A 27,979-nucleotide genomic window follows, 5' to 3' on the forward strand; every position below is an offset into this window, starting at 1 on the left:
AGTTTTAGTACAGTTTATTTTAAAAGTGTCTCTACTTAAATAAATGTGATTCATTGCGATAAATTCAGCACTTTATATACATATATTAAATATATTATTTATTGTTTAATATATTTAGGTGAATAAACATTATAAATATGAATTTTTAACTATGCAATGCATCAGAAAGAGTCAAGGCAATTAAAAGTTCAAATTTAAAGAAGCAGACGAGGATTAGACGCATTAATCATTGTTAAAATTAAAGTGGATCATTAATCCATATTCATACACAAAAACTAGTTATTTTAAAAAAAAAATAGAATTTTATTAAATTAATGCAAGTCCATAAACATTAATAAAACTTTCTACATTCCATTATATCATATGAACGATGGAAATGTGTGAAATATGCGAAAATGGCGTGATGGTTCACGATAAAACGTTTCACACACAATAAAGCCGAGGGTATATCTTAATCATTTTTGGTTGGATTCAAAGCACTCGGATCAGAAGATCGAGATGCATCCAATTAAAACTGCACTTAATGGTAACCGTTTTAGAATTGATTTGCTTTCGAAGCCCTTACGTAAGTGCCCAGTCCCTTTTGATTATATTGCACCAGGAAGTATCAGTTAGATAATAAGGAGTTTAAAAAAATAATTAATTCAGAATTTGGGAATATCGATAATGGATTGAAAAACGAGCTTTTAAGATTCAGTTATTAAAAAAGGTCAATCGTATTAGGAATTCGATTATACGACTCATTTCGAGTGGATTATACTGAGTGGTCCGGTGTCATAAAAAATCAATTTGATGTAAGAATAAGCGTTAAAAATTTCACTTTATCATATTTCCCAATATAATAATGAAATTTCTTTTCGATAATGTTATTGATAAACGCGTTTTGTATATTTCTTATGATACAGTGATTCGTACGTTTATTTAATGCATTTAAGAAATAATTATAAACTTAAGATATGTGTATCTAAAAGTTGTATTTTATTTACAAAAATATTCTGTAATTATAAATATATTTTTAAAATAGGGAACATCCGTTCTTTGGATTAATTTATTTACTAAAATTTGTAGTTTTGTCGGACAAAAAAATTAGGTTTAAAAATGTTTCATGATAATAACAAGAAATATCTGGTTAAATTAAATAAATACATATTATATTACCTTTTTTTTCTAATATATAAAGAAACGCAATCTGTATTTTTAAGAGGATAATAATGTCTTTTGACATATAGGTATAAATCTGCCTATTATTAACTGAGCTTAGCGAACTTCTTTTCTATTTTTTAAATGCTTCTTTCGAGCATTTAAAAAATAGAAAAAAAGTTCGTTGCTTTATATACCGTATTTTATTATAGAAAGGTATAATATGTGCAGTTTAGAAATGTTTTTATTACAAAAATTCGGTCCAAAAGACATATAAAAAGAAAATGATAATAATTCTAAAAAAACGCATAAGAAATTATTGCTCGTTGAAATATCATTGTAATCGAAAATATTAAATAAAAATGTCGTTTTCGTTTTTTTTTGAGCGGGGGGGGGGAATATAATTAACAATCAATTCAAAATAACCGACATTTATGATCATAAAATCGATGCATATTTCGTGCTTTAAAAAATTGGAAGCTTTTTGACAATCTTCCTTACATTCAAGTACTTCTAAAAATACTTTATACGCTGATCCTTTATTGTATTGTTTACGTGTACTAATACAACTTTTTGTCTCGTTTATTTATTTTCTTTCATTAATTTATTACATGGTCGAAAAAAATAGTTTTTAAAATACGGGCGTTAAATATAGAAAAACATTTTTAATGGACAGCTTTTATTAAATTTTTATACCAGGGCGCAGACTATTAACACTGCCAAATTATTTAAATAAAATATATTCCAATATTATTTTATATCTATGCATATTTTATGTTTCAAACACTAAAAAGCTTTTAAACAATCTTCCTTACATTCAAGTACTTTTAAAAATACTTTATACGCCGATCCTTTATTGTGTTGTTTACGAGTACTTTTACAACTTTTTGTCTCATTTATTTCTTTACTTGATTAATTTATTACATTGTCAGAAAAAATAGTTTTAAAAATACTGGCGTTAAATATAGAAAAACATTATTAATGGACCGCTTTTATTAAATTTTTATACCAGGGGCCAGACTACTTACACTCCTAAATTATTTAAATAAAATATATTCTAATATTATTTTATATCTATGCATATTTTAAGTTTCAAACACTAGAAAGCTTTTAAACAATCTTCCTTACATTCAAGTACTTTTAAAAATACTTTATACGCTGATCCTTTATTGTGTTGTTAACGAGTATTACTAAAAATCATTAGGACAACCGTTAACAAAAACCTTTTAGGCTCATTTATTTCTTTACTTTATTACGTTAATTTATTACATTGTCATAAAAAATATTTTTTTAAATACGGGTGTTCAATATTTTTTTTTATTTTTTTTTTGAAACAATAAATATACCACTACATCGTTTGAAGGATCACCTCTTAAATGTTTATACCAGAAGTTAGACCACTACATTGCCAAATTATTTGAATAAAGTATATTCCTATATTACTCATTATTCTTAGTCAGCTACGATTATCCATAATTACCTTTTAAAAAAAATGCGTAGAAAATTATAAACCTGTTTGCTCAAAATGCGACATATTTTATTTTAAAAGTGAATTTATGTGATTGATGATTGTTATATAAAACATTTAATGTGCTTGAGAGGTAATTTATTTTTACAAAAATATTTTAATTATTGCACATTTACTATTTATCTTTAATATACTTAAACGTAAATTAAAAAAAGTAAAATACTGCATAATATTATTCTACTTTGACATCCTACGCCGATAACACTACTTAAGTTAATCCCTTACAATGATCGTCGGTATCGCCGTACATGTACGGCGATCGATCTTTCACTGTTTTGAGATCCCCAGATAGTTATATATTTACATATATAACTGAAGAAATAAGAAATAAAAAACATTATATTTATATAATATTTTTTTAATTTCATTTATTGTAAATATTCTTATATTTTCATCCGTAAATAAAATATACGGATTTAAAAAAAGTGAAATGGAAAAAAATTCGGTACTATCAGAATTTCATTTTGTAATACCGGTATTACTGGTATCTAGTTGTAACATATAGGTAAAGATTTTAATTATTTTAATTCGTTACTTTATATTTAAAGATCGTGAATCGGTTTATTTAGATTTAATATTCTTTAACCGTTAACTTTTTTGTTAAGAAATTAACCCCTTAACCGCGGATGACACCTATAGAAATCATTAAGAAAATCGACAGTATGCATTGAGCACCTTAAAGTATCATGAACCCTTGAGCCTTGTAATATTTTTTTTTTTTGGTATAATATAAAGTTGAAATACACTTTAATTTATTGAAATAATATTTAAATACCTTATGGTGAAAGTATGTGCTCCCTCACATTTAAAAAAAAATCAAAATGGCGCGCAAAAATATCAGCCGCGGTAAAAGGGTTAAAATGTTTATATTTTCATCCGCAAATAAAATATACGGATTTAAAAAAAGTGAAATGGAAAAAAATTCGGTACTATCAAAATTTTATTTTGTAATACCGGTATTACCGGTATCTAGTTGTAACATTTAGGTAAACATTTTAATTATTTTAATTCGTTACTTTATATTTAAGGATCGGGAATCGGTTTATTTAGATTTAATATTCTGTAATCGTTAACTTTTTTGTTAAGAAATTAACCCTTTAACCGCGGATGATACCTATAGAAGTCATTAAGAAAATTGACAGTATGCATTGAGCACCCAAAAGTATCATGAACCCTTGAGCTTTGTAATATTTTTTTTTTTGTGTAATTTAAGGTTGAAATACACTTTAATTTATTGAAATAATATTTAAATACTTTATGGTAGAAGTATCTGCTCCCTCACATTTAAAAAAAAATTAAAATGACGCGCAAAAATTTCAGCCGCGGTGAAAGGGTTAAAATAGCTAGTATTTATATTGCTATTGACACATAATTGAAATAGTAATTTTATTAGCAAAGTGAGTATTTTTTTCTTAATATTTTTGTTTATGTTTTTAATTGAAAACATACTTAATATTAGGGTTGAAGACCTTTTTTTAAATTACATTACTTAAACATGATTAATTAAACATAACTTTTTTCATAAATGTACTTGTAATTAATCTACGTAAGCTACGTAGCTATTTATTTTTTTTTTTTACCATGCATTTTGTAATGAATTTTTAATTTATAATAATCTGCCTAAACCTTTTTTTAATTTTTAATATTTTGAAGACGTAAACTCCATTACTGTCTATGCATTTTTTTCAACGAGAAAATTTTTTTTTAACTCTCATCAAAGAAACTTAATGCAGTACTTTTTATACACTCAATTATCATTATTTTTATTTAATTCAGAAACTAAGAATCTTTGCCTCTTATTGTATTGTTGTTTTATTTTATGAATAGTTGGAAATCCCAAATGCAAATGTATTATTAATTCCCACTGCAGTTCTTCCAGAACTCCACTTGTTAGGAGAGCGGTTTGCGGTCTTACATTAATTATTAAACTGCAGTAAAGATCAAGTGTGCAGCTTTTATCGTAGCTTCTTAACCAAAGTTTATCTCCGTTGTACATAATAGTTTTATTCGTTCATTGTAGCTCTATTTAGAGGATAATCTACAAAGGAGCCTTCTTCTAGTTGCCGCCAATTCCTTTAATTGCGTGTATCATCAAACAGTAAGACAGTTTAAACACGTCTCGTAAATATCCGATATTTAATTATATATGTACAAAATAAATATGTGATATTTCTAGTTTTTGAAACATAGTGTGACTCAAAAAGCTCATCGAAAGGATAATTTGCTTCCAGCAAAATTGCCCAGATAAATCGTTCAACGCTGCCGTTTGGTGATTTCAATTGAAACGATATATAACAATAGCATAAATTTAATTGCCAAAGAGCATAATCCAGGATTGGTACATGACATCACCGTCAGATTAAATATCGCGATGATGCCATCTTGCAGAGGGACGGATTCGCGCTCCATTGGACGGGCCAACCTTCGACATTGATCCATGGATCGATTTGATCATTTGCTATCAATCGATCGGTGGTGTATCCCATTGACGCATCGGCGAAATTTGATTAACGATGATCCATTATTATAGGCATTCGACTGGCGCCACTAAAAACAGATTTTATCTATGTTTATTTATATATATTGTAAATACGTGTTTTCTTGTCCTTTAATCGTATACATGAGCAGGAAATAAAAATATTTTTAATGCCATGAAAAAATTATTTACACATGAATAGTTTGTTATTGGATTTTTTACATATTTCTCTAAAATGTCAATGCGTTTATTATTGAAAATATGGAAAGGGAGAAATTACATTGAAATGAAATGTTGAAGAAGTCGTGAATAGAAGGTCGAAAAATATTATGTAATAATCGATTATTAATAATTTGTCTTTTAATATAGTTGAAAAGTATAAAATATATTTTTTAGTATAATATATGACCCTGATTTATAAGTTATTAGTTGATAGGGAATAACATTATAACGACAGTAAAATTTAGGGGTGATATTATGGGAGATAAAAGGTCCGGAAGTTGAGCAGCAACAAACGCTGCATAGACACTTGAGCTTTATAGAGACATGGCAATTTTAAATAATATAATACTTTGTATATCAATGTTTTTTTCACATGGATATCGATGTTCCCGATGCGCAATTCTCGGATCTTTTCGGAAGATCCGTTCGTTACTGCTTCCGCCGATTGTGTGTCACTTTTACGACCTGATGATGCAACTAGGTGTAGCCAGTGGTGCGGAACCATCGCTTACATTGTGTGAAACTTCAAATCATTCCGCACTGGGAGAGCCCCAAAATTCCCTAGACCGCCCGATGACGTTTTGTCGCACTGTTCATAATAGTGATCAATAGACCGAATCAAATTAGTTTAAACATACACAATTGTGAAATGGAAATGCGAGTGTAAAGTGTTATAAAAATAAAAATAGCAAATAAGTTATGGTAAAATTATGTAGGACTTGCAATAAAAAATAAAAGCATTTTCTATACAAAGCAATAAAATAAAATTCGGTATCACTTCCACTTAAGCCAGTGGTCTTCAGAAACCATTGTATTGAATAATATTGGGTATAAGCAGGCGATTTTTTTAAAGGACAGTAACGTTGAAAAGCTTTAGGACATTAGTCAGCAACCTTTTCCGCTTCAAGCTGCAAAATTTAGAGTGATTTTTAAAATATTTCCATTTTCTTTTAATTGCGTAGTATGATTAAAAATATACATATGTAAGAAATAGACAATAAGTTTAACCTCAAGTATAAATAAATAGTAAATTTGACTGAAATAAATTAGCCCATTCCTTGATCTTTACTATAATGTTAAAAAGAAATTATGAATATTGCTACAAAAAAATGGCTAGTATAAAATACATAAATTATTTTAAGAAAAAATATAACATATAATATGAGTATAATAGACCTACAAATTGTATGCATAAAAAAACCTTGAACAAGTGTAATTAATTTATATAAATGTTCAACTATATAAATTAAAATAGCCACGTAGTAAAATATAATATTATACATTTCAGTATATAAAGTAGCTCTTCATGACAGTAAAATAAAATATATAAGTGCCTATAAAAAAATACTAAAATATACGAAGCATTACTGTGTAAAACACACAACACAAAACGCTTGCCTTACGCTGATGACGTCATGACAAAACTGCGGTTACGCTGTTAGGCCTTTGTATAAATAACATTGGATATCAAAAAGCGCAAAATAAAATACATTATTATTGTGCCTCATGTTGTGCATAGCCTTTTTGAAAAAATCTAGAGCGTCCTTGGTTTTGATTCTAAAAATAAATATATTTTTTCCGAGTGTGACTTATTTAATACCCAGAAAGCTGTTTTATATATAGTTATATTACACAAATACAAATTATACCGATATACAGATAAAATGCGGGTGTTAATATGACAGAGACTCAACAATCCCTGTTGCAGCGATTGCTAAGTCTCTCTGGTCTCTGATTTATCGTAGTCTGTTATTGGCATTTGAATGATTTCCGAGTCCCAGTTTTTCATCTTAGACGAGTTTGAAGTGGGTTGAAGCTTAGACGAATTTTATTCAGACCAATGTAAAACTTCTCTGTTGAAGCAAGAGTATGTCTTTCGGGTGGCTTTTTATAAGCAAAGTTATTGTGGTCGCTTTTCGATGCAAACAATAGTATAAATATTACATAATTTCATACAATTATTCGACGCGTTCTCTAAGATAAAAGACACCCTTTTTTTGAGCATCTATTTTAATCAATTTTTGCATTTTAATTTCCAGTTTTTTAAAAATATTTTACATTTTAGTATCTACATGAGCACTTTTAAAAAAATGTATACTTGCAAAGTTAGCTTCAAAAATAGTAATTTCTTCAAAAAAAAAAAAAAAATACAGTTATTATAAATAAAACGTAATTTTTTCAAAATAATTTTAGCATATAATCGATTTTAGCACAAGTCTCTAATGATAAATAAATATAGGTACTTGCACTCCATTTTTCTTAAGAATCTACGCAAAATTCACGTGTCACTAAAAATACCAATTTTAAAAATAAATATACCAGTATTATTTTCATAAATAGATAAATAACTAAAGCAAGACTATGATTATAATAAAAAAACATATTTAACTATAGTAAGGCGATTCAATAATAATCTTGAGAACTGCACATTGCTATGAAAATACTGCTACCGCCCTGTGTACTTACACATATCGGTATCACCCCTCAGGGCGGCCGACCAATTACATAACGTAATTACCATGCGTTGAACGAAATGTTTGTGAACTTGATGCGGTTTATGAGTTTGTTCTTTAAATTATTGCATAATTTGAAATGGCGATTTTTTGTTTGTTTGTCAAACACCTTTGTTAGATTGTCGCTTTCTACTCCTATAATATTTTAATTTATTTATAAATATAATATTTGTAATCGAAATAATTTTATAAATTAAGGTTAATAGTGATAATTTTTATACATTTTTTTCTTATATTTATTTAAGAACATTACTTACTTAAATAGGCTGTGCAGCGAAATAGCTATCTAAGCCAGTAAGTTGTTGATTCAATGACTTTCATTGCAATTTTTTTATAAGCATTATATGTGAAACTCCGCGTAACCCCTAGATTTCATAAAACACATATTTAAAATCAATGGTCTCCAAAGTGTCCCAAATCATAAACATTAAATAAACTAGAAATTTACATCAGTGATGCATTTAGATACTGGTAAAAAAGTTAATATCAAATATTTTAGATAAATTTGAATTTTTTACCAAAGTATGTATTATATTATATAGTACATATATTCAAAGTATGTAGTTACTATTTTTTTATTGTCTGTAGGGTACGCAATTAAAATATTTTAAAGACCACTGCTCTAGACTAGAAATCCATTAATAATAGAAAAACTATTTATGTCATAATAAAATTTAGTCACGTTTCACTATTACGAAACAACTGTTAATTACTCACGTTTGTTTACTATTATTTTAATTTGCTATATATAATTTAAATTATAACGGCTCGTTGGTCTAGGGGTATGATTCTCGCTTTGGGTGCGAGAGGTCCCGGGTTCAAATCCCGGACGAGCCCAATTTTTTTATTCCCAAATATTAAGAGGTTTACTATTTATAATTTATTTAAATCAAATTAAAAATTAGGCATAAGCTAAAATTGTTTCTTAAAATGTTTTTACCAAAATTTAATAAGATTTTTATTTATTATTTACAGGCTATTAACCGCCATGGCTTTGATGAGTGTATCAACATCCAGACTAACAGTTTCACTCAATACCAAAGATGAGGTAATTGCATTATTATATTGTATATTAATATAAAATTGAAATATTTTACTATCATATGAATTTTATTTCACAGAACTTTCGGACTGATGTGATTAATAGGAATACTGATAGTATAGCAGGAAACTGGAGTCCCTGGGGCACCTGGTCTTTGTGCTCCAGAACATGCGGAGGTGGGATAGCTGTCCAGACTAGAGAGTGTAAACACTACGACTTGAACGACAGGTGAGTGTTTTTTTAATCGTCACATCAGTGGTTATACATTTGTACGAAAATAGTAGATACAATGTTTCCATTAATCGTCCTGACCACGCATGAACTTTATCGAATCCCATCTCTGCGGGGAATCGATTGGATTCGTGTTTTGATCTTTCAGTCATAATGTTCTCACATGGTGGTAGTGATGGCATACTTGTGTGTTAATTTTTCAATCGGCGACCAGTGATTGCTTTTAATTAATATATAAAAAATCATGTAAATGTAAATCTAGGTTCATAATAAATGCTTTGCTTCAGCACTGATCTTCGATAAAAATCAATATAAAGCTCAAAGAATCATAAAGCGTCGAACAAAACACAGAAGGCTTTGTTTGACACCATGTCGTGACCCCGTTGAAACAATATCGAAGCTACCCTGATCTACCACCATCCAAGATACATCACGATCTATTCGACGAAAAAATGATAAATGACACATACCATCATCGGATCTAACGTTTCAATCCCAATCTTAACTGAACTTACGTTATAGGTATCCAATTGCTACCCACGACCTTCGAAATTAGGCTCAATTGTGGACCAAAGGTTGGTATCGGTTCGTTATTCCAAATTGACGCAACCGAATCATTAGCCCGGGGTCACCAGGGTCGCGTTTTGACAAATCTAAGCGCCCAGGGCCGCTTTCCGCCGGGATGGGTATCGCGAATGCTCGCTTTAATTGTTATTAATTACTTGTCGGTTAGTATCATCGCTCATATTTTTTTCATCTGACCCAATAACACCTTGTAATGCGAAACAATGGAAAAAATTCTATATAGATCTAGTGCGTATAGTAATGGTGATTTTTTTTTAATGGAAGCCACAACCGTAAATTTCCGCATACGAAGTATGAAACACAAATTGTTTTATTTTTTTGAGGCGCTCTATGCATAGTTAACATAACAATGATTCGACTGTCATTTTTTACTATTGAGCAACAAAGAAATACTAAAAATAGCAAATGAGAATAACTAGAGCTTAGTAATTACAATTTATTCTTGAATGTGGCTAATGTTTTGTATTTGGCTTATTTTGTAGAAAAAATAATAGGTTTACATGCTGAATTAGTATTTTATGCTATTCTTATTTCGATGTAACTAAATTTAAAATAGCTAACTACACCATTGTCAAGTTCAAATGAAACACTAAACACTGTGTGGTTTACTTTAATATATTAAAAAAAGTTATACTTTATCCTTTCATATACACTGATCTTTTTACAGAAAAAATTATATTAGTTCTTCCACAATGATTTTATTTTCTGTTATGGGAAATTAATTCAGTGATTTATTTCATTATTGCGTACATTATATTCCGTCAGACAAAGGTCGCTGTGTCGTTGTGCTTATTTTTGTAATATTTTATTGCCCTGTATTTTATTTTTTTAAATGGCAGCCATTTTAATTAAAGATGATCAATATATTTATCAGCTTAATTTTATGGAAATTCGATCAATTTTTTTAACGATGCTTCCATATATATTTTTATTTATTTAAATAACCACCATTTTGAAACAACAAAGCGTATGAAGCTGTCTTTATATTGATATAGCAATATGATTAAAACTACAATAATTATAAAGCTATCTCACATAAACGGCAAATAAAAATTTATTAAAGAACTTTCTTTACATATTTACATATTTTTCTCTGGAATTTTTATAGTTACGAGAGCGGATTTTTTCTGCTATAGTCTTGCATTGTAGAAGTTTCAGTTCGTCTCAAAGCTCAAGATAGCTCCTGGTGGTGCAAAGTTGACTGAATTGCACCAAAAATTGTCGATTGAAGTGTATAAGATTTAGTTTAGGATTGTAAAATATCAATTACGTCAACTTCAATAGCTGTGAGCTTAAGGTCTGAATTTCAGTGTAGTTCCTAGTATGAAAATTTCGAGCCCTAAGTAATCATTTTTATAGATTTTTATTTAAGGGTTTTTACTCTAAGGGATGTGATTTCGCATTTTGTAACAAATTATATTACAACGTGCTATTTTTCCCGGAACATAACGAGGGCTATTGTGGTGGTCCGTTCAGTTACATTTTTATGTTACGTTCATCCTTATTATTGGCGTGGTTACAGTGATTTAAGTGTGCAAGTTTAAAGAAGAGCCCCACAGTTAAAAATAAAGATATTTTCGACAGTTGCTTTTTCTAATATTCAAATTTTACAAACAGATTTTGTAGGTATCTCTATCCATCGTCCTTGTAGCGACTACGTTACGTCTGTTAAATGCGTAACAACAAATCTGCGCATTTAAGACGCAGAAAAATACTTTCTATATTTTAGAAATTTAAAGGATATTTAATTTGGCAGAAGGCAAAAAGCATAGATTAAAAAATGCATGTTTTTATGACTAGTTTGATGGACTAATTTATTTTGTGTGTTAACGGGTTGCCAGTAAATTACATGTTAGATTTATTTTAATAATTACATATTTATAAAATGTTTATTATGGAGCAGACTGGCATACGTCCTCCCGTCGCGTCGCCAAACGAGTAACAACTGCTTCCCCCCTCCTCTCTCACACACAAACCATAATTTATTATTAATAATATTTACTATGCGTATTTACAAAGTATATTAAATCAGGCATGACTCTGAAATTAACCAACCAATTGTAAAAAACACAAAATATATTTTCCCCTTTACTATTTAATTAATATTATACAACAACTATATAGTCTTTATAGATCTTTAAAATCATTGCTACTTAGAAATCATTATTTTTAAGGTTTTTTTTTTATTAAATTTATATGTATATGAAAGAAATGATTTTTATGTTTTTTATTATTTATTCAAAATTTACATTTTTTACTTTAATTTAAAATATATATTATCAATAATATTTTACATTTATTGACATTTAAATTAATATCGATATTATTAACACAGCAATTTCTTATCTAATTTATTTTTGATTTCGAAACTATGGATTTATTATCAGATAAATAGATTTATGTCATCTGTAAAAAGCAAAATATCTGCTCCATGCAGATGACATAGTAACCATTTAAATTAAATCAAATTGGCTATAGGTAAGAACTTTGTGCTATTTCACTATCTGAAGAAAAAAAATATATATTTTAACATCTATATTTTCACTAGAAATATCAAACTAACGCAAATTGAAAATTTCTAAAAATTTTAGTTTTAAAATAAACAATTGTTATAGCATATGTTGCCCAAGTAAATTTAAACCTAAAGTGCAATTAGTCAAATTACCATTTAAAAATGATAAATGTTTTTTATTGTATTATTTTTTAATCAATGTAAATAAAAATATTTGCATAATTTTTTATATGTAATTTTATGATTTGTTTAAGTTTATCTGGAATATTTAATCAAAATATGATACTAAATATATTAATTACTTATTAAATAATCAGTAGAAGATATCATATATTATATGTTTATTTCTACATGTTTTTTACTTAATAAAATAGGCATAAATTATTTACAATATATAATAACAAAAATAATTTTAAAGTAACCTCAAATATGAAAGTGCCCAAAAAAAAGTTGTATTAAACTCAGTCAAATACAAACAACCATTAATTTATTAAATTAGGTTAGGTTAGGTTATCTTTATTTTTAAACATATGTATATGTATAATACATAGATATGCATCAAAAAGGATATATCCATAGCTAAAGTTTAAAGTTTAAATATATTTGGAATACAATATAACTTCTAATTATAAATTTTAACAAAAATATATTAATAATTAATTTTTTGATTTGATTGACTAAAAAGGTGTATAAATTAATTTCTAAAAAAAGTAATAAAACATATTTATTCTGAAGATTAAATAATGAGTCATTAAAATAATTTGTTTAGGAAGATTATACATTTGTATTATGACTGTTAACGTATTAGTTTAGACAGTAACGATCTATTTTTATAAAATACGTAAATCTAGTCTTATTAATATCACTATTACAAAACTATGGAATGCAGAATTTTCCAGTATGCTTCTACTCAAAGAACAACATTCCAGACCAATGTTTTCCAGCTTTTGCAAACTAGAACTCTGAATTGATTCATTATCTAGTTCTCGAGCAGGTAGCTATTTTATTTAAAAGTATAGTAGAAATCTACGCCAAAATGGCTTCAATTATATACATATATTTTCTCTATTTATATACATAGATATAATCTTGATTTTGTGTCCCTTTTTATGTAAAATGCTGATGTATCACTGCAGAGTATGAATCAAGTTTTAACTTACATTGTTTTTATAATAAAATATAGACAGGTAAATAAAATAGTTATTAATAATATAATTATTAATCATGTAATTAGTTTATTTAAATTAATCTGTTAAATATTATGTGAACAGATTAATATAAATTAGTGAGCAAATAATAATTTAAATAAAAGGATATATGAAAGGAGTAGCTGTAATTATTTTAGAAACCCTTAATACACAATCATATTCATAGCGACGAACGTAGCGGGAATAACGACAGAGCGGCAACCGATCTTGACGTTAAAATACAGATCATTTGATATAAATGATTTTATGGACCCTTAATACACAATCCTTTTTTTATTAAACCAAACACAGAACTTTGCTCTTTTATATAGATTTCTGATTTACTTACCCACACTCCAAATTTTTTAAAGATCTCAAATATCATACCTTAAAACTATTGTTTTTTCTCTAAAATTATTAGATAAAAATGCAAATCATACAATTGTATTACAACATAGTATATATACATGTGTATATAATATGAATTGAGGCAAGCAAGATATTTTTATTAATTTTTAAGATCACGTTACTATTTCCTAGATAGCTAAATAATTAGTGAAGAGGAAGCATCGTTTATTATGTATCATAATTTGCCTTATTACAAAAAGCTTTCGAACGTATTGATCTCATTACCAGAGTATACAAATTTAAGCTCTCTGAGTTGCTATAACAAAAGCGCACCCGTTAATTATTCAACGGGTAATACCCTAGTAATGCAATATCACACAACGTTAAACCATAATGAGGCACACCATATTTGGTGCTTCTTACTGCTCGTTGTTCCATAAATTGAACAGTTAGCGGCTACTTCATTGTGTCCATATATGCTCTCACATAATCCAAATTAAACGTCTACTTCTAAAACTCATTTTCATAAAAATTTCAATCAAAAAGGATAGATCACACACAATAGTCGAAGTGAACAAAATTCCAAACTAACCGATTGGAAGCCGAACCCATCACGCATTTAATCTTATCCCCACAGATCTTCAAATAGAAAATTTGTAGACGCTAAATGACCCTATAGCACCGGCGAGTCCACATTAAGATATGACTCGACTAGACAAAAGGGTTATTATTTTATGTCCAAGCAACAGGACGTGACCTACGGACAAAACAAACAAATAGTAGGAAGTACAATCAATTGCTTTATCTGATTTTTGAACGAGCCGCCCCAACGGCATACCGACGTGTTGTACGATCATTTGTTTACCTTCGACAGCGATGCTCAACCTTTAAAGGGCGAGCAAATACGAACGCGCCGCGTCGACGGAATTAACACTCGTGTGTTAAAATAGAATTTTGTATGGGTAGGAGAAAGATGAAATTTATGAAAAACAACCTCGTCTTCTAAACATGATAATAATTCAACGGTCTTTGATGTTTTTTCGTTTTACGGTTTTACGACCACTGATTTACACGCTCGGATCTCAATCGCATTGAGATAACAAATAACCGAGCGGTCCTGCCCAGAATCGACCGACCATCTAAGATTTTAGTTAAGGGCGACCTTTTGAACCGGTCAAGGTTTAATTTAATCGATCTATGCCGAGTGAACTCAAAAGCTTAAACATCAATAAAATCAATTTATTAGAATAATTTTTTTAGAATTTTACAAATTGATTTCTGCTTTTTAAGCATACCGGCAATAAATAAATTAATATTTTTTCTGAACAGATCATTTTAGTATTTTTAGTTGTATTAGGTAATATTCTACTTTATAATTTTATCTTTAATTGTTTTAAGACCATAAACCTCTTTGAAGCAAACCTACCCATCATTTTCTTTTTGAATCTGGATTTTGACTGTCTTATATTTTTTTAAATAATTTATTGTGCTAGATTTATACACGAAATATTGTCAATATATTTCTCCCATAAAGCATCATACTGAGCATACAAAAATATTCTCTCTATTAAATGGTCTCCCAACGGTGTTTCTTTTTAAACACAGAAACCCATTTTTTTAAAAGTATAAAACTGCTTTTATCGCAAGTGGAACTGTACTTTTTTATTATGATATGCATTAATCTTTTCGTCCAAATATAAAATATAGAGATAATGTAAATGTTGTTGCCTAGTAATGGCATGAGATTTGGCAACGCTCTCGTTTTATAGCATTTTCATTAGACACTTTGTATATACACCGTTTGACCTTTATTTATGTCTTTTCGTAAGGTATATTTTCAAGTGTTTATAATCCGTCAAAATGTTCGATTGGCACGCGCGCTAATATAATGCTGGTAAAATAGTAAACATGCTATTATAAAGTATTAAATATGCTACAAAGTTTTTTCGTTCAATGAGTGTTTCTCATACTATAATAATTTTTGTGCGAGTTCCTGCATAAATACCCAGTAGAGAGTTACAATCGAACAAATGTGCTTTGACAAACAAAAACATAAGTTAAATTGTAATTTTTATAAGAGCGACTAAACATACAATAATAGACTGAAACTATTAACTTTAATATCTGTAACATAAGCTACTCATTATTTTTAAAAAACGTGTTTTAATAATAACAATTGCCATTGTCTTTTGCAACAAATAGATTGTTACATATATTTTTGTCATAATTGAAGCCTCACAAGATTACAAAAGACACTCAAAATACATACTCTTGCTTTATTAATAGGGTTGTATTTAACAGGCGTAGCTTAACATTACGATGAATGTCGTTGGTCATCTCATATCTTGAGATGTACAACCCTTCTGGTAATTGCTTGTCTATTAATCATCTGAAAATTTAAGCTAGAGTGGAATAGCTCCTGCGAATAACAGCGTGTTCATTTATTACGCGATAGTTCCATATTTGCAAACAGAGTTTTATATGAAAATTTATTTTAGGTTTATCCTTTGTATTGATAATTTCTGAAAAAAATCATTTTTCATTTGTTAACATTTGACGTTATTGATTTATTCAAATGCTCCTCTTGCATAGTTACGGTTTCATTTGTTGTTAAAAGCTTTTAACGCAGCTTGTTTCTTGTCATTGAGATATATTTTTGATCCAATACACGGTATTTATTTTTTTTACCTTAATAATATTTACCTGCTTAATATTTTGGTACAATTTTTCACGTATGAACTTTAACCCTTTTGCCGCGATGCTCATTTGGCGCGGGTATACTCCAGCGCGGCTGATATTTATATTATCGGACTGAATTTCCAGCGCTAAATCCATTTTTATGCACATTACAGTTTCACTGTTAAAAACGATGCAGTTAAAATATTATAATAATAATCGATATAAAAAAAGTGAAGAATAAATTGATCAACGTTTGAATTTGTTGTGTAAATAACAGCATATACACTTATAAATAAATACTGTCACAATCTGGTTTATTTTGCATTTATATATTTGATTGTTTTACTATAAATAATAATTATAACATTAATGTAATTCTTATTTGATTAAGTCAACAAAATAAATGGTCAAAATTTAAATCGATTTTGGGTCAAAAAAAAAATCAAGCCTCGGTCAGAATTTTATTAGGAGTTTGTGCATAATTATAAAATACGGTCAAAATAAAAATATATAAATATACGGTCAAAATAAAATATAGGACGCAAAGGTATTCAGAGCGACGAACGTAGCGGGAATAACGACAGAGCGGCGACCGATCTTGACGTTAAAATACAGATCATTTGATATAAATACTGGCAATTCTTTTACTGAGCTTAATAATTTTGACCATCTGCTAAAATATTGTTTTACCATTTAATATAAATTCTGATTAGTCCAATTCAAATTCTACCCATTTAATATAAATTCCGATCAAATAATATAAATTTTGACCATCTAATATTTATTCTGATCGCTTATATTCTGAATCACTTAATATAAATACTGACCGCAACCATATTAAAATTCGACCCGAAAAATATGAGCCTTTAAGCTAACTTTTATGTCTCTCTTCTGTTTCGATAAAAACATACAATATTACAAACCATTTTATTTTTGGTTTCAACTGAATTAATTTCCCATCATATGATGGGCTTCGCGTTGAAAGGGTTATATGTGTTTTATTGTTACTAATACTAATAAATAAAATAAAAATGTTAAGGTTTGTTTTATTTCTTTTTAGGACGAGAGGAGGTAGGAAAAGGAGACGGCTGCCCATTGAAACTGAACCACACGTATCTCCCAAACAGCATATTGATGAAATCAAAACGTCAACCAACATAACACTCAGAGAGCCAAGGTGTCTTGGACAAGACAAGCGATACCACGAATGCAACACGAGGGTATGTACAAATTTCACATTTTATTTACGCTCACAATACAAATCTGACCTTTGTATTTTTTTCAGGCATGTCCTGGTCCTGAAAAGGACTTTAGAGCCGAACAATGCACCTCGTTCGATAAACGACCTTTCAAGGGCCACTATTTTGTATGGTTGCCCTATGTCGACAGTGAGTATTATGCATGATCAATGGATCGTTGAATTTTTATTAAAAGGTCATGAAAACTTTTTTCCCATAGGTAAAAATCCGTGTCAGTTAAACTGCAGGCCATCAGGTAGGTCGTTTTATGCTACACTGGCTCAAGCGATTGATGGTACGGCATGTTCAAAACCAGGATTTAGAGCAGTCTGCGTGAAAGGACACTGCAAGGTAAGATATTTTGTTTTAACGACATCTCTTGGTGATAATATGTACTATTTTATATATCAAAATATAAAATAACTTCAAATATATATATATTTAGGTAAAAATATATTTCTATATATGCAATATTTTATAAATATATTTATAGATAAATTGTATTTTAATTTTAGTTTTAATATCACATTTATTAACGCCATCTCTTGATAGTCATTTAAATGTGTTTTGGTTCAAAAGATTGCTAAGTTAAAATATAAATTTTAGTCAATAGCTTGTGGAAAAACTACAATAAGCAAATATTAAAAAGTATTCATATTTCGAATAGAGTATTATTTTTTATTTATAATTCATATTAAATAAATTAAAATGTTTATAGGTTATGAATATTTATAGTAGTATATTATTAAAAAAATGTATATAATATACAGGGCTGGCCAGGTACGTCATGAGGGGGGGGGGTCAGGTGCCCCCCCCCCCACATTGAGTTTGGCTAGAAAAATGCATATCATATAATTAAATACTATGAATTTTATTAAAATCGAAATATTAAAAAAACGAATATTGACAGCCAACTTTCGCTCTCCTGCGGGACCCTACGCAAAAATAAAGAGCGAGCCTCCCCCCCCCTTTCCCAAACAAATGCTATGTAAGAAATATAAAATTGAATTAATAATTTATAAATTACTAGTTTGCATTTTTGATTGGTCAAGATGATTTAATTAATTCGTGTAGGTTAGGATTGGGTTTGAACAGTATATGGACGTTTTGCAACTATCGAATTGATTTTGATTTAAATTAAGTACTATTAAATATTTTTTCTTAAGTAATAGATTTAGAAGTTTAATTATTAAAGATATATGGTTGTAATATAAATCAGACGGGATTGTTTACAACAATTTTATTAGAATGTTGATAACAAAAAATATACATAATTATGAATTTTATTTTTCAAATACAGATAAGTTTAGAATTGCATTTGAGAAACAAAAAGCGGAGGTTCATTATAAAATATAAGTAACAAGAGGGGAAGGGATTCCTAAACTTCAACCATTAGATTAAATTTTGATTAAAATTAGTGTTTAAAAATTAATTACAACGGTGACTTGTTACAAAACTATTATGGTTGATAATCAATTTTAAAATATTCTTAGAATGACGGATAAACAATATATTTTTCATAAAGTTGTATCCAAGAAATATGTATTTTTAGTCATAGTATATAAATTTTAAAATCTACAGTTAAGATTAAATTTTGTCATGAAACCAAGTAAAATAGAAAAAATGGCAAAGAAATATTTCAGAACCACTCTTATTTTGCTTTATATCCATGAGCGTGCGACAATTTAAATATATGAATTTGCTTATCGTAAAAACACGTAAAAGGGCTCACCCGTTCCAATATATTGTTGACAGCAAAAATTCGTTTCTACTATGAGTCAAACGAGAAACAAACAAATTATCAAGTGCTGACTATTGTCAACTCTCGCGAATTATAAACTTGAAAGCATCATTTTTTTTTTTTTATAAAAGTTTATTTCAAAATAGACATGGGTATAAAAGTCCGTTCCCTATCTGCTGGCAGCGTGAAATTATGAGCTGGTAGCGGGATATTTGGATTCTTCTTGCAAAATCTTTCTGTATTTACCGACAGATATGAATAAGCGACTTGATCTACTGTTAAATAAAGATAAGTGTCCTTTTTCAATATACTAGTCTACCCTACCTTTTTACGTTTCACGATATTAGAATGCTTCTCGAAAAATCTGTCACTAATTTCCAAAAAAAATGTAGAGTATTGTATTGCGTGATTAGGATCTTAATTTTGATAAAATAATAAATATATTTAAAAGTAGAATAATTTAGAATAAACAGACTCATAGATAAAAATATAGTGTATACAATATCTACTTTTTTCTATAATAATTTGTATTAAAATACACTTATTCCTCGATTTACGCTTTATTTATTTATTAATTTAATTTTTTTTTAAATTTACAAAGGCATGGGTTTATGTGCTGACTTTCACCTACATCTGGAACCTCTCACACTGTCCATGCAGTGAGTCCTGAGTTGCTTTTTGGAGTGCACACGTGTCGTTGAAGATGTTGTCGTTTACTTTATATGTTAAAGAAACGTTAAAATTTACACGTGAATACTTACTATTCAATCGTTATATTTCAACTTTTGTTATATGCCTCAATTACGCGATATTTCTTGGAACGTATCTACCGCGTAAATTGAGGGATTGGTGTATGTAATTTCCTTATTTATTATGATAAATTCATTTCATGTACTGAGAAAAACATAAATAAATAATTAATAAGTTGTTCTTAATACTTCAACCGATAACTCTTTTCATTGAATCTAAGAAAAATTTACGCCGAAAGTAACAGAAACAATCTTTGTTTACATCTCGATGCTTCTTATCTTATCGCCTAATAACACTGTTTGCATTTTTATTCGTTCCCCACTAAAACTGCGACAATTCAGCCTCTATCTCAGTTACATATTTCACCAAGAAAAGAATTTCCCATTGTCATTCTCCGACCGGCATACATAATTTTCTTGCACTTTAGACGTATCATTGTCTCATAAGTCGTCTCGCCCGTTATAATGTTTTGACATCGATACTATATTACCATAAACGACTCGGGAATCGTGATATAGCACTTTGTAGGACTCCGTCAAAGGAATACAAATCGATCTTAAAACCCTTAGGCCGTATCTTATCCACCGAACTATACGCTGAAACTAGAATAACCGACAAGATCTGAATTCAGCAAAAGGCGACTTTGAACTTATTTTTAATACTACCATAGACGCGTTGTGCTGAACATATACATTATTATCTAATGCAAGCGGTCCCTAAAACGCCCAGAGCTATGTAGAAACATTACACGCTATTATATCGGATACATCAGTATGATTCAGGAATGTAAAGGAACTTTGAATCGCATATATCCTTATATCAAATAACCGCGTAGGTTACGAAGCCCGTGGCGTTCGTTAGATTAAAATGAGATCTAATGCGTCGTATTTTCTGGAAACATACATAGCAATATATTGCTAGAAAACTAAATAGTAGTCACTAGATATGTATATAGTAATATTTTCAGAGCGATAGACTAAAGGTTAATATTATATATATATAAATATAATACATATACAAGTGTATATGTACATATTATATTTTTATATTACTGTTCATGGACTATAAATTTTATGAAATGCGTCAAAATACAAAAAATAACATATTTATCTGCTTTTTTATCATTTTTAATAAATATTTAAATGTCTGAATATCTTGAATCTACTTATTGATTAACCTGTTTATATTAGCACGATAGACCAGTGTTATATATTTTATTTATTTAGAAAAGTACCGTTGTAACATGTCATAATAATCCCAATGCGATACAATGGGGTAAATCTGTACTTTAACCTACATTTATACGATTTTTCATCGTTATGGATATTGCTCTCTTTGTTGGAGCTTTTAGTTTTAAAGGAGTCAACACTCGAGTTTTTGAATGTGCCATTTCAATTTTTGTTCTCAGCATCTGGAATGCTTTAACGCTCGTCTCACCATCAGTTAAATGATCTAAAAATGCGGCATGTTTTCGGTGCTTGTGATGGAGATATGTTGTTTCAAACGCTTATCTTCTGCCAAACATCGTTTCAAGTCGAGCTAATGCATTTTGGGTGCATTGACTGAAGTGAACAGCATTGCAAATATCTCTCAGCTCGTGACGTTCGTCAATCACTTCGATATGTACATAAATGTATTATACGTAGATAGATGATGTAGTGATACAAGTTAACAAGACGCTCAAAATCAAAATCTTGACCGTGAATAATGGATACTGTATCGCAATATCATCCAAAAATACTGTGAGCTAATCAGAATGGTAAAAATAGTTTCAAATAAAAATTGAATCTTATTTAAATTATCACTTTGCAAAGCATTGTTAATTCAGAGCAACACTATATCTCTCCTTATTTATACTAGTGTTATATAAGAGCTACCTTATATTTGTGGCATGTATTGTTATACTTTGTAATTAATATATTAGGTTGTATGTAGACTGTTACGTAGATATACCGATGCTCTTATTCTCCATGTTCAAACAGTTAAAACTAATAACATATCATAGACATCTCAAAATGGCCATCACGTAAACCCGACAACCCATCATCTCTGACGTGTATGTGACTAGTATGTGGCGTATAACGTAATTGGTTTGAAATTTACGATAATTTTTCCTGGAGAGATAAATATTGTAAAAGCACGACCGGTTTCCTTATACGCGATACAATATCTACATATATGCATAACGACCGGGTTTCGTACACTGAACGCACGTATTAATTTGCCATGTCTATAATCTAATTACAATGATATTAATGTAATGCGATAATTTTATATTTTATACCCAGATACGGCCCTGTCGATGATGACTAAAACGGTTATCGTTATGTATCGTTATTCTGTCGAATGGCGCTATACGTCTTATTGACAAATTACGATCGTGGATAAATTATAGATCCTAATTTTCGATCGTGTCAAATTAAAAAAAATGCCATGACCACGTTCGCGCCCTTTCAACAGTAACGATCTCGACACCTTTGCTCTTAGTAATCTATGGGTTGTGAGTATCGACGGCTCGTTGAAAACTCGGTAATATATGTTTATAGTAATTGTTTCAAATTGGGTGGCAGCCGATCGAAATACGTCGTGTTTTGTGTTTGATGTGTGTGACGGAGTGAATAATGTTTGAAGGGTGCTAGACATGAATTATGTGTTAAAATTAATGATATTAATAATATTAGATTGTGTATGTGTTATTTATTGATTTATGATTGACAGAGCAATTGATTCAAATAGAAATTTATATATTTTTACTCAAGAAAAAAACATTAAACAATATAGCTCTTCATACGCCACCATTTATGATTAAAGTGTTTTTTCAAAAATAGTACTTAGGAGCTAGATATTTTTTTCTACTTTTGTCTCATTTGTACATTATTTTATTGTGGCTTACTTAATTTTTAAGATAAATAGTCTATACCATATTTGCGTTAACACAGTCAGTGCGAAAGCCATCCATTGCATCATCAGAGATAGAAAGTTTGGTTTTACGCCCCTACTATTAGCTCTAAATCACACGATACTGATGTATTTTATGAACACATTTATAGAAGAAAAAAATTCTATAAATATTTTCAAAAAATAAACCGGAATATATCAAACGTATATCCATATCGTAAACGCAAATTATGGATAATGATGAAATGGATAACTCTCTAACTGACTGTGTTAACGCAAATATAGTGTAGCTTTTATTTAAAAACTAAAGTTTGAATTATATTGTATTAGAGCAGAGGTTATAGATTTTTTCTGTTATTACCTTAGAAGGGTTGCGAAGTCAGTCTCGCTGCTCCTCTAAAATGTATCTATGATCTGATTCTCAAGACATCATCATTTCCTGATCTATGGAAATGCACAAAAGTCACCCCTATTCATAAAAAGGGTGACAAATTATATATAAAGAATTATAGACCAGTTGCAGTGTTGTCAGCTCCTGCTAAATTATTTGAAATAATTATTCATAAATATCTCTATAATCACTTTCGGCAAGTCTTGTTCGTCCTGCCCGTTCCACTGTTACTAACCTTCTGTCGTTCACCAAAACGGTGACAACTTCTCTCGATGCGGGAATTCAAGTAGACGTCGTGTATACAGATTTTGAGAAAGCCTTTGACAAAGTTTGTCATAAGTTATTATTAAAAAAATTGTCGAACCTCGGTTGCTCGGATAATTTAACTCGGCTATTCTAGAGTTATTTAAGCAATCGTAGACAGTTTGTAACCTATGGTGACCGATTGTCGAAAGAATATTTTACCTCTTCGGGGGTTCCTCAAGGATCCAATCTGGGCCCTCTGCTTTTTGTGTTATTTATTAATGACATAAATACAGCAATTACAAATTCATGTTTTCTTCTGTACGCAGATGATTTAAAATTATATAAATGCATTCGATCTGTTGTGGACTCTCTCTCTACAAAGTGATTTAGACTCTCTATGGAAATGGGCTTACGTTAACCGTCTGCCCTTTAGTGTCGGAAAGTGCCATACTGTGTCATTTTCTTGATCCCGTTCGCCATCAGCTTATTTCTACCATCTCGGTGGTAACATTTTGAATAGAAAAACTTCCACTAAAGATCTCGGAATCACTTTCGAGAGCAACTGGAGGTTCTCTCTACACATACACGACGTCTGTGATAAATCTTTCGAGATGCTCGGCTTTGTTATGAGGAATGCCTTTCACTTTGACGAGCCGTCAGTTATTCGCATCCTTTATGACACCTTACTTCGTAGCATTCTTGAATCGGGATCTATAATTTGGAATCCCCGAATAACCAAATATTCCCGTTTAGTGGGAAAAATTCAAAAAAGGTATTTAAGATACCTTTCCAAATGACATTTGGTTATTATCCGTACATATATCCCAGCGCCTTTCTTTTAGGAGCGTGGGATATGATTCGCTGAGCTCTCGCAGGAAATTGTATGTCGCTAAGCATTTTTTCAAATTACTAAAAGGTGCTGTCGACAATCCAGCTATTCTCGAAGAATTCCAGTTTTGGGTTCCGGAACATTTTCGAGAATCACGATCGCGTCCTCTTTTGATGACCGTTAGGGCTAGGACGTCTGCACTTGCCGACTCGCCTATAGCTGTGGCCATCCGGCTCCTTAATACGCTGGCATTACATATTGACCTTTTTAATGTTAGCTACGAGGAGCTGATCCAGTTTGTATCATTTCATTTTGATATTTTATAATTTTTTGTTATGTTTATTATTTTTAAGTATTGTTCTATTTATGTATATATACGTTTTTTTTTGTTTTGTAAATTTGAAATTTGTTTTCGACCATCGTGGCGCATTGGGGTAACCTGTTAGGCCACGATGGTCTTAATTTAATCTAAAAAATAAAAATAAAAATAAAAATATACTCCCTCAATTATATATTTTTTTTTAAGAAATAGTTTCTTCATATATTTATATGTATAATATGGTCTACTGCAATAATAACTATTTTTCTTTGTGCTTTTGAGCTTTTTTTATGTCAAAGAAATTTAGTGTAAAATCAAGTTGTTGCAAAATGCAGTAGTTTTTTATGAATGCTGTAAAAATGGGTTCTATTTTTACAGCAGAATCTTTTTATTTATAAAAAATACGCAATCAATAAAAACGAGGCACCAGCTGTTTATTGATATATAATATTTGAAACATACGTAATATCAATAGCTTATGCCATGTGCTATAATTTATTTAGTCAGTTGGACGCTGGAAGAGCTTTTTGATACAAAGTTTTATTGCATAATTATAAATTATACTCGAATGAAAAATAATCTAGATTAATCCAAAATGATTGTATTAAATACTCGGAATCTTTGTTGGTGCCTTTTAAAATGTCTGAGTCTCTCTGGTCGCCTATTTTATACGTATGTATATTCTTTGTAGCTTTGATGAATAAAATAAAAGGCTTTTTTAGATCAATGGTACTGTTAAACCATATGTATCAATGTGAAAAGAATGTCTTCCGGGTGAACCTTTATGAGCGTAACCATTGTGATCGCTTTGCAATGATACTAAATACCTTTGTTTGACGTGTGTCTCAAAGATCTACGTGCTGCGGTTAAGTATTTTTTTTTACAAAAAATACTTATCGCACTAAGTAGCTATATTTATTTATGTATCGCTTCAAGTTCTTAGGTGTTCCGAATATTACAATTTCTCTCGAATACCGCTTTTTACTAAATAATTATTTAGGTACTCTAGCATTAGTTAAAAATGAATAAAACATATATCATTGCTTCCCAGACTCAGTTTAAGTCTAATAATCTTACCTAATCGTATGTCCTAATTTTTAATCTCCGTTATAACGTATTGGGTTGACGTTTGTAATAGTACAATAATAGTATTTCAAAACAAAATTAAATATCACAAACACAATGCTCATATTTCCTAATACATATGACGTAATGACAAATAATATCGGGTGAAATAAATATTTTCGTTCAAAATATGAAACTAACAAAACTATTTATATTGATATATATTAATTTGGCACTTAATTTAATATTGGTAAATACTAGTTCTACAAAAAATGTGCATATTTTAATAAAAATAATACTCAAACGCATTTTTTTAGTAACGAGTATGCTCTGATAATACTTAATTCTGCTACTTTAAAAGCAGAGTTTAATACCTAAATTTTTATTAGTTTAAAGTACGCAATATATTAAAAAATATAATAAAAAATCAATTAAAAATGTTTTTTTTTATAATTTTTTTAAGGCATAATGTCAATTGCATATCTAAATACCATAACTAATGATACATTTTTAATAATCGTGTAATTTTGCATTTATTTGGATTATTTTGTATTTGTATTTGTGGCAAAAATCTTGTACAGCGTAGTATAAATATGTTCTTGGTTATTAATCCAGGAACTATTTTTTAGCCTTGGAACCCAATAATAATCTTTATTTGACTCAATTTTTTTCATCTCCAAACAAATTATAAATTACAATGCGCATCACAACCAACGGCGATAAATGATGAATTATGACAATTGATTCGCTGGCAATACAATCTAAATTTGCATCTTGTCACGGTCGTCGAAATACTTTTCATCTGCAACTTGACCCGTCAAAAAGCATTCGAGGCTGTGTGTATTAATAAGCAATTTATTGTCAAATTGGCGAATGCAATTGGTACATTTTTTTATCTCCGTCTTAATTTGACCGCCGGCGGCGGACGCTATGTTTCTCTCTTCTCTCTTAAGATTCGTCACGCCACGTAAAGTGCAACACTTTAATCCGATCGTGTGAGATGCGATTTTTTCTTTACACGTCCATTACTCGATTATTGATGGCTCGTTTCGCAATTGACCTCCGAGGGCAGAGGTGCATTTGTAACAAGGGGGTGAACGCAAACCAAATTGCCGTATTAAAGGGCATTACACGCTAATCAAAGTGATTATTCGTAAATACAAACATTAAAAGATCAAAAAATTGAGAACAGCTATTAAAAGAGGTATATTAACGTGTTTTTGCATTTAAACCCTTTAATAATAGATAGCCGATAATAATCGAAAATTACTATAGCTCTAGATCAGTCATACTCAATTTTTTTCCTCTGGGCCAAATACAGATGTTTGCTATATTAATGTAATATAATGGAAAAAATTACTATAAAAATACAGTAAATTATTGCAAATACTACATATTATTCTTAAAATAAACCTTTAAAAAACACATACCATCTATGATGTTGGCTTAATTGACAACAAGGCTTCTGTAAAGTAATGGTTCTCTTACCCAATGATTAAAATATTCTGAATTCTTTCTTCGTTAATTCGTAAGATGTTGGTTTTCTTATACTCTATAAAGTTGAAAGATTTTTTTTTCTTTAATTGTTGCGCCAATGATAAATTTTCATTTTCTTCAATGGTATCTAATGATTTAATTGAGTCGTTAGGGTTCTTAATACCAATAAATAATCTGTAAATAATTTCTTTCCCCATTTTACATATTTCTGCTTTTGAAAAATCACTAAATAAGTCATTATTTTTTGACTAGTGAAAGATTCTGGTTTTTGCAAATATTTAATTGATGACATCAATGTCTGGTTTCTTCGATTAAATAATTTTTCTTTATTGCCCGTTTAAATTTCGAGCTTAGCTCAGAATTGATACTTTCCAATTTTTTAACAACAATTTTAAGACCCCTTCGGCTGTCAATAATAATCTTGAGACAATTACCAATAATCGTGAGACAATTGGCAATAACAATATAAAAAAACCTTTTATATTATCGAAAATACAGAATATCCCTAAAACATTTTGAATTCTGCCGATGACCATGCATAA

At 29.5% G+C, this 27,979-nt stretch overlaps 1 protein-coding gene and 1 non-coding gene across 3 annotated transcripts in view; both read left to right on the forward strand.

Annotated features, from left to right (window-relative positions):
- Positions 1-27,979, forward strand: part of loh (thrombospondin type 1 domain containing lonely heart) — a 263,706-nt gene that overhangs the window by 111,607 nt on the left and 124,120 nt on the right. For both annotated transcript variants that reach the window (XM_088194947.1, XM_088194948.1), the window contains exons 4-8: positions 8,855-8,927; positions 9,001-9,149; positions 17,524-17,683; positions 17,749-17,851; positions 17,922-18,052. In XM_088194947.1, the coding sequence (XP_088051073.1) occupies positions 8,855-8,927; positions 9,001-9,149; positions 17,524-17,683; positions 17,749-17,851; positions 17,922-18,052 (616 nt within the window). The remainder of the gene's footprint in view (positions 1-8,854; positions 8,928-9,000; positions 9,150-17,523; positions 17,684-17,748; positions 17,852-17,921; positions 18,053-27,979) is intronic.
- TRNAP-UGG (transfer RNA proline (anticodon UGG)) lies at positions 8,645-8,716 on the forward strand. Its single transcript has one exon. It is a non-coding gene; the product is annotated as a tRNA-Pro (tRNA).

This window comes from Plectrocnemia conspersa, unplaced genomic scaffold (genome assembly GCF_051122295.1).
Source record: "Plectrocnemia conspersa isolate PC_06_02 unplaced genomic scaffold, ASM5112229v1 ptg000010l, whole genome shotgun sequence".
Classification (NCBI taxonomy): Eukaryota; Metazoa; Arthropoda; class Insecta; order Trichoptera; family Polycentropodidae; genus Plectrocnemia; species Plectrocnemia conspersa.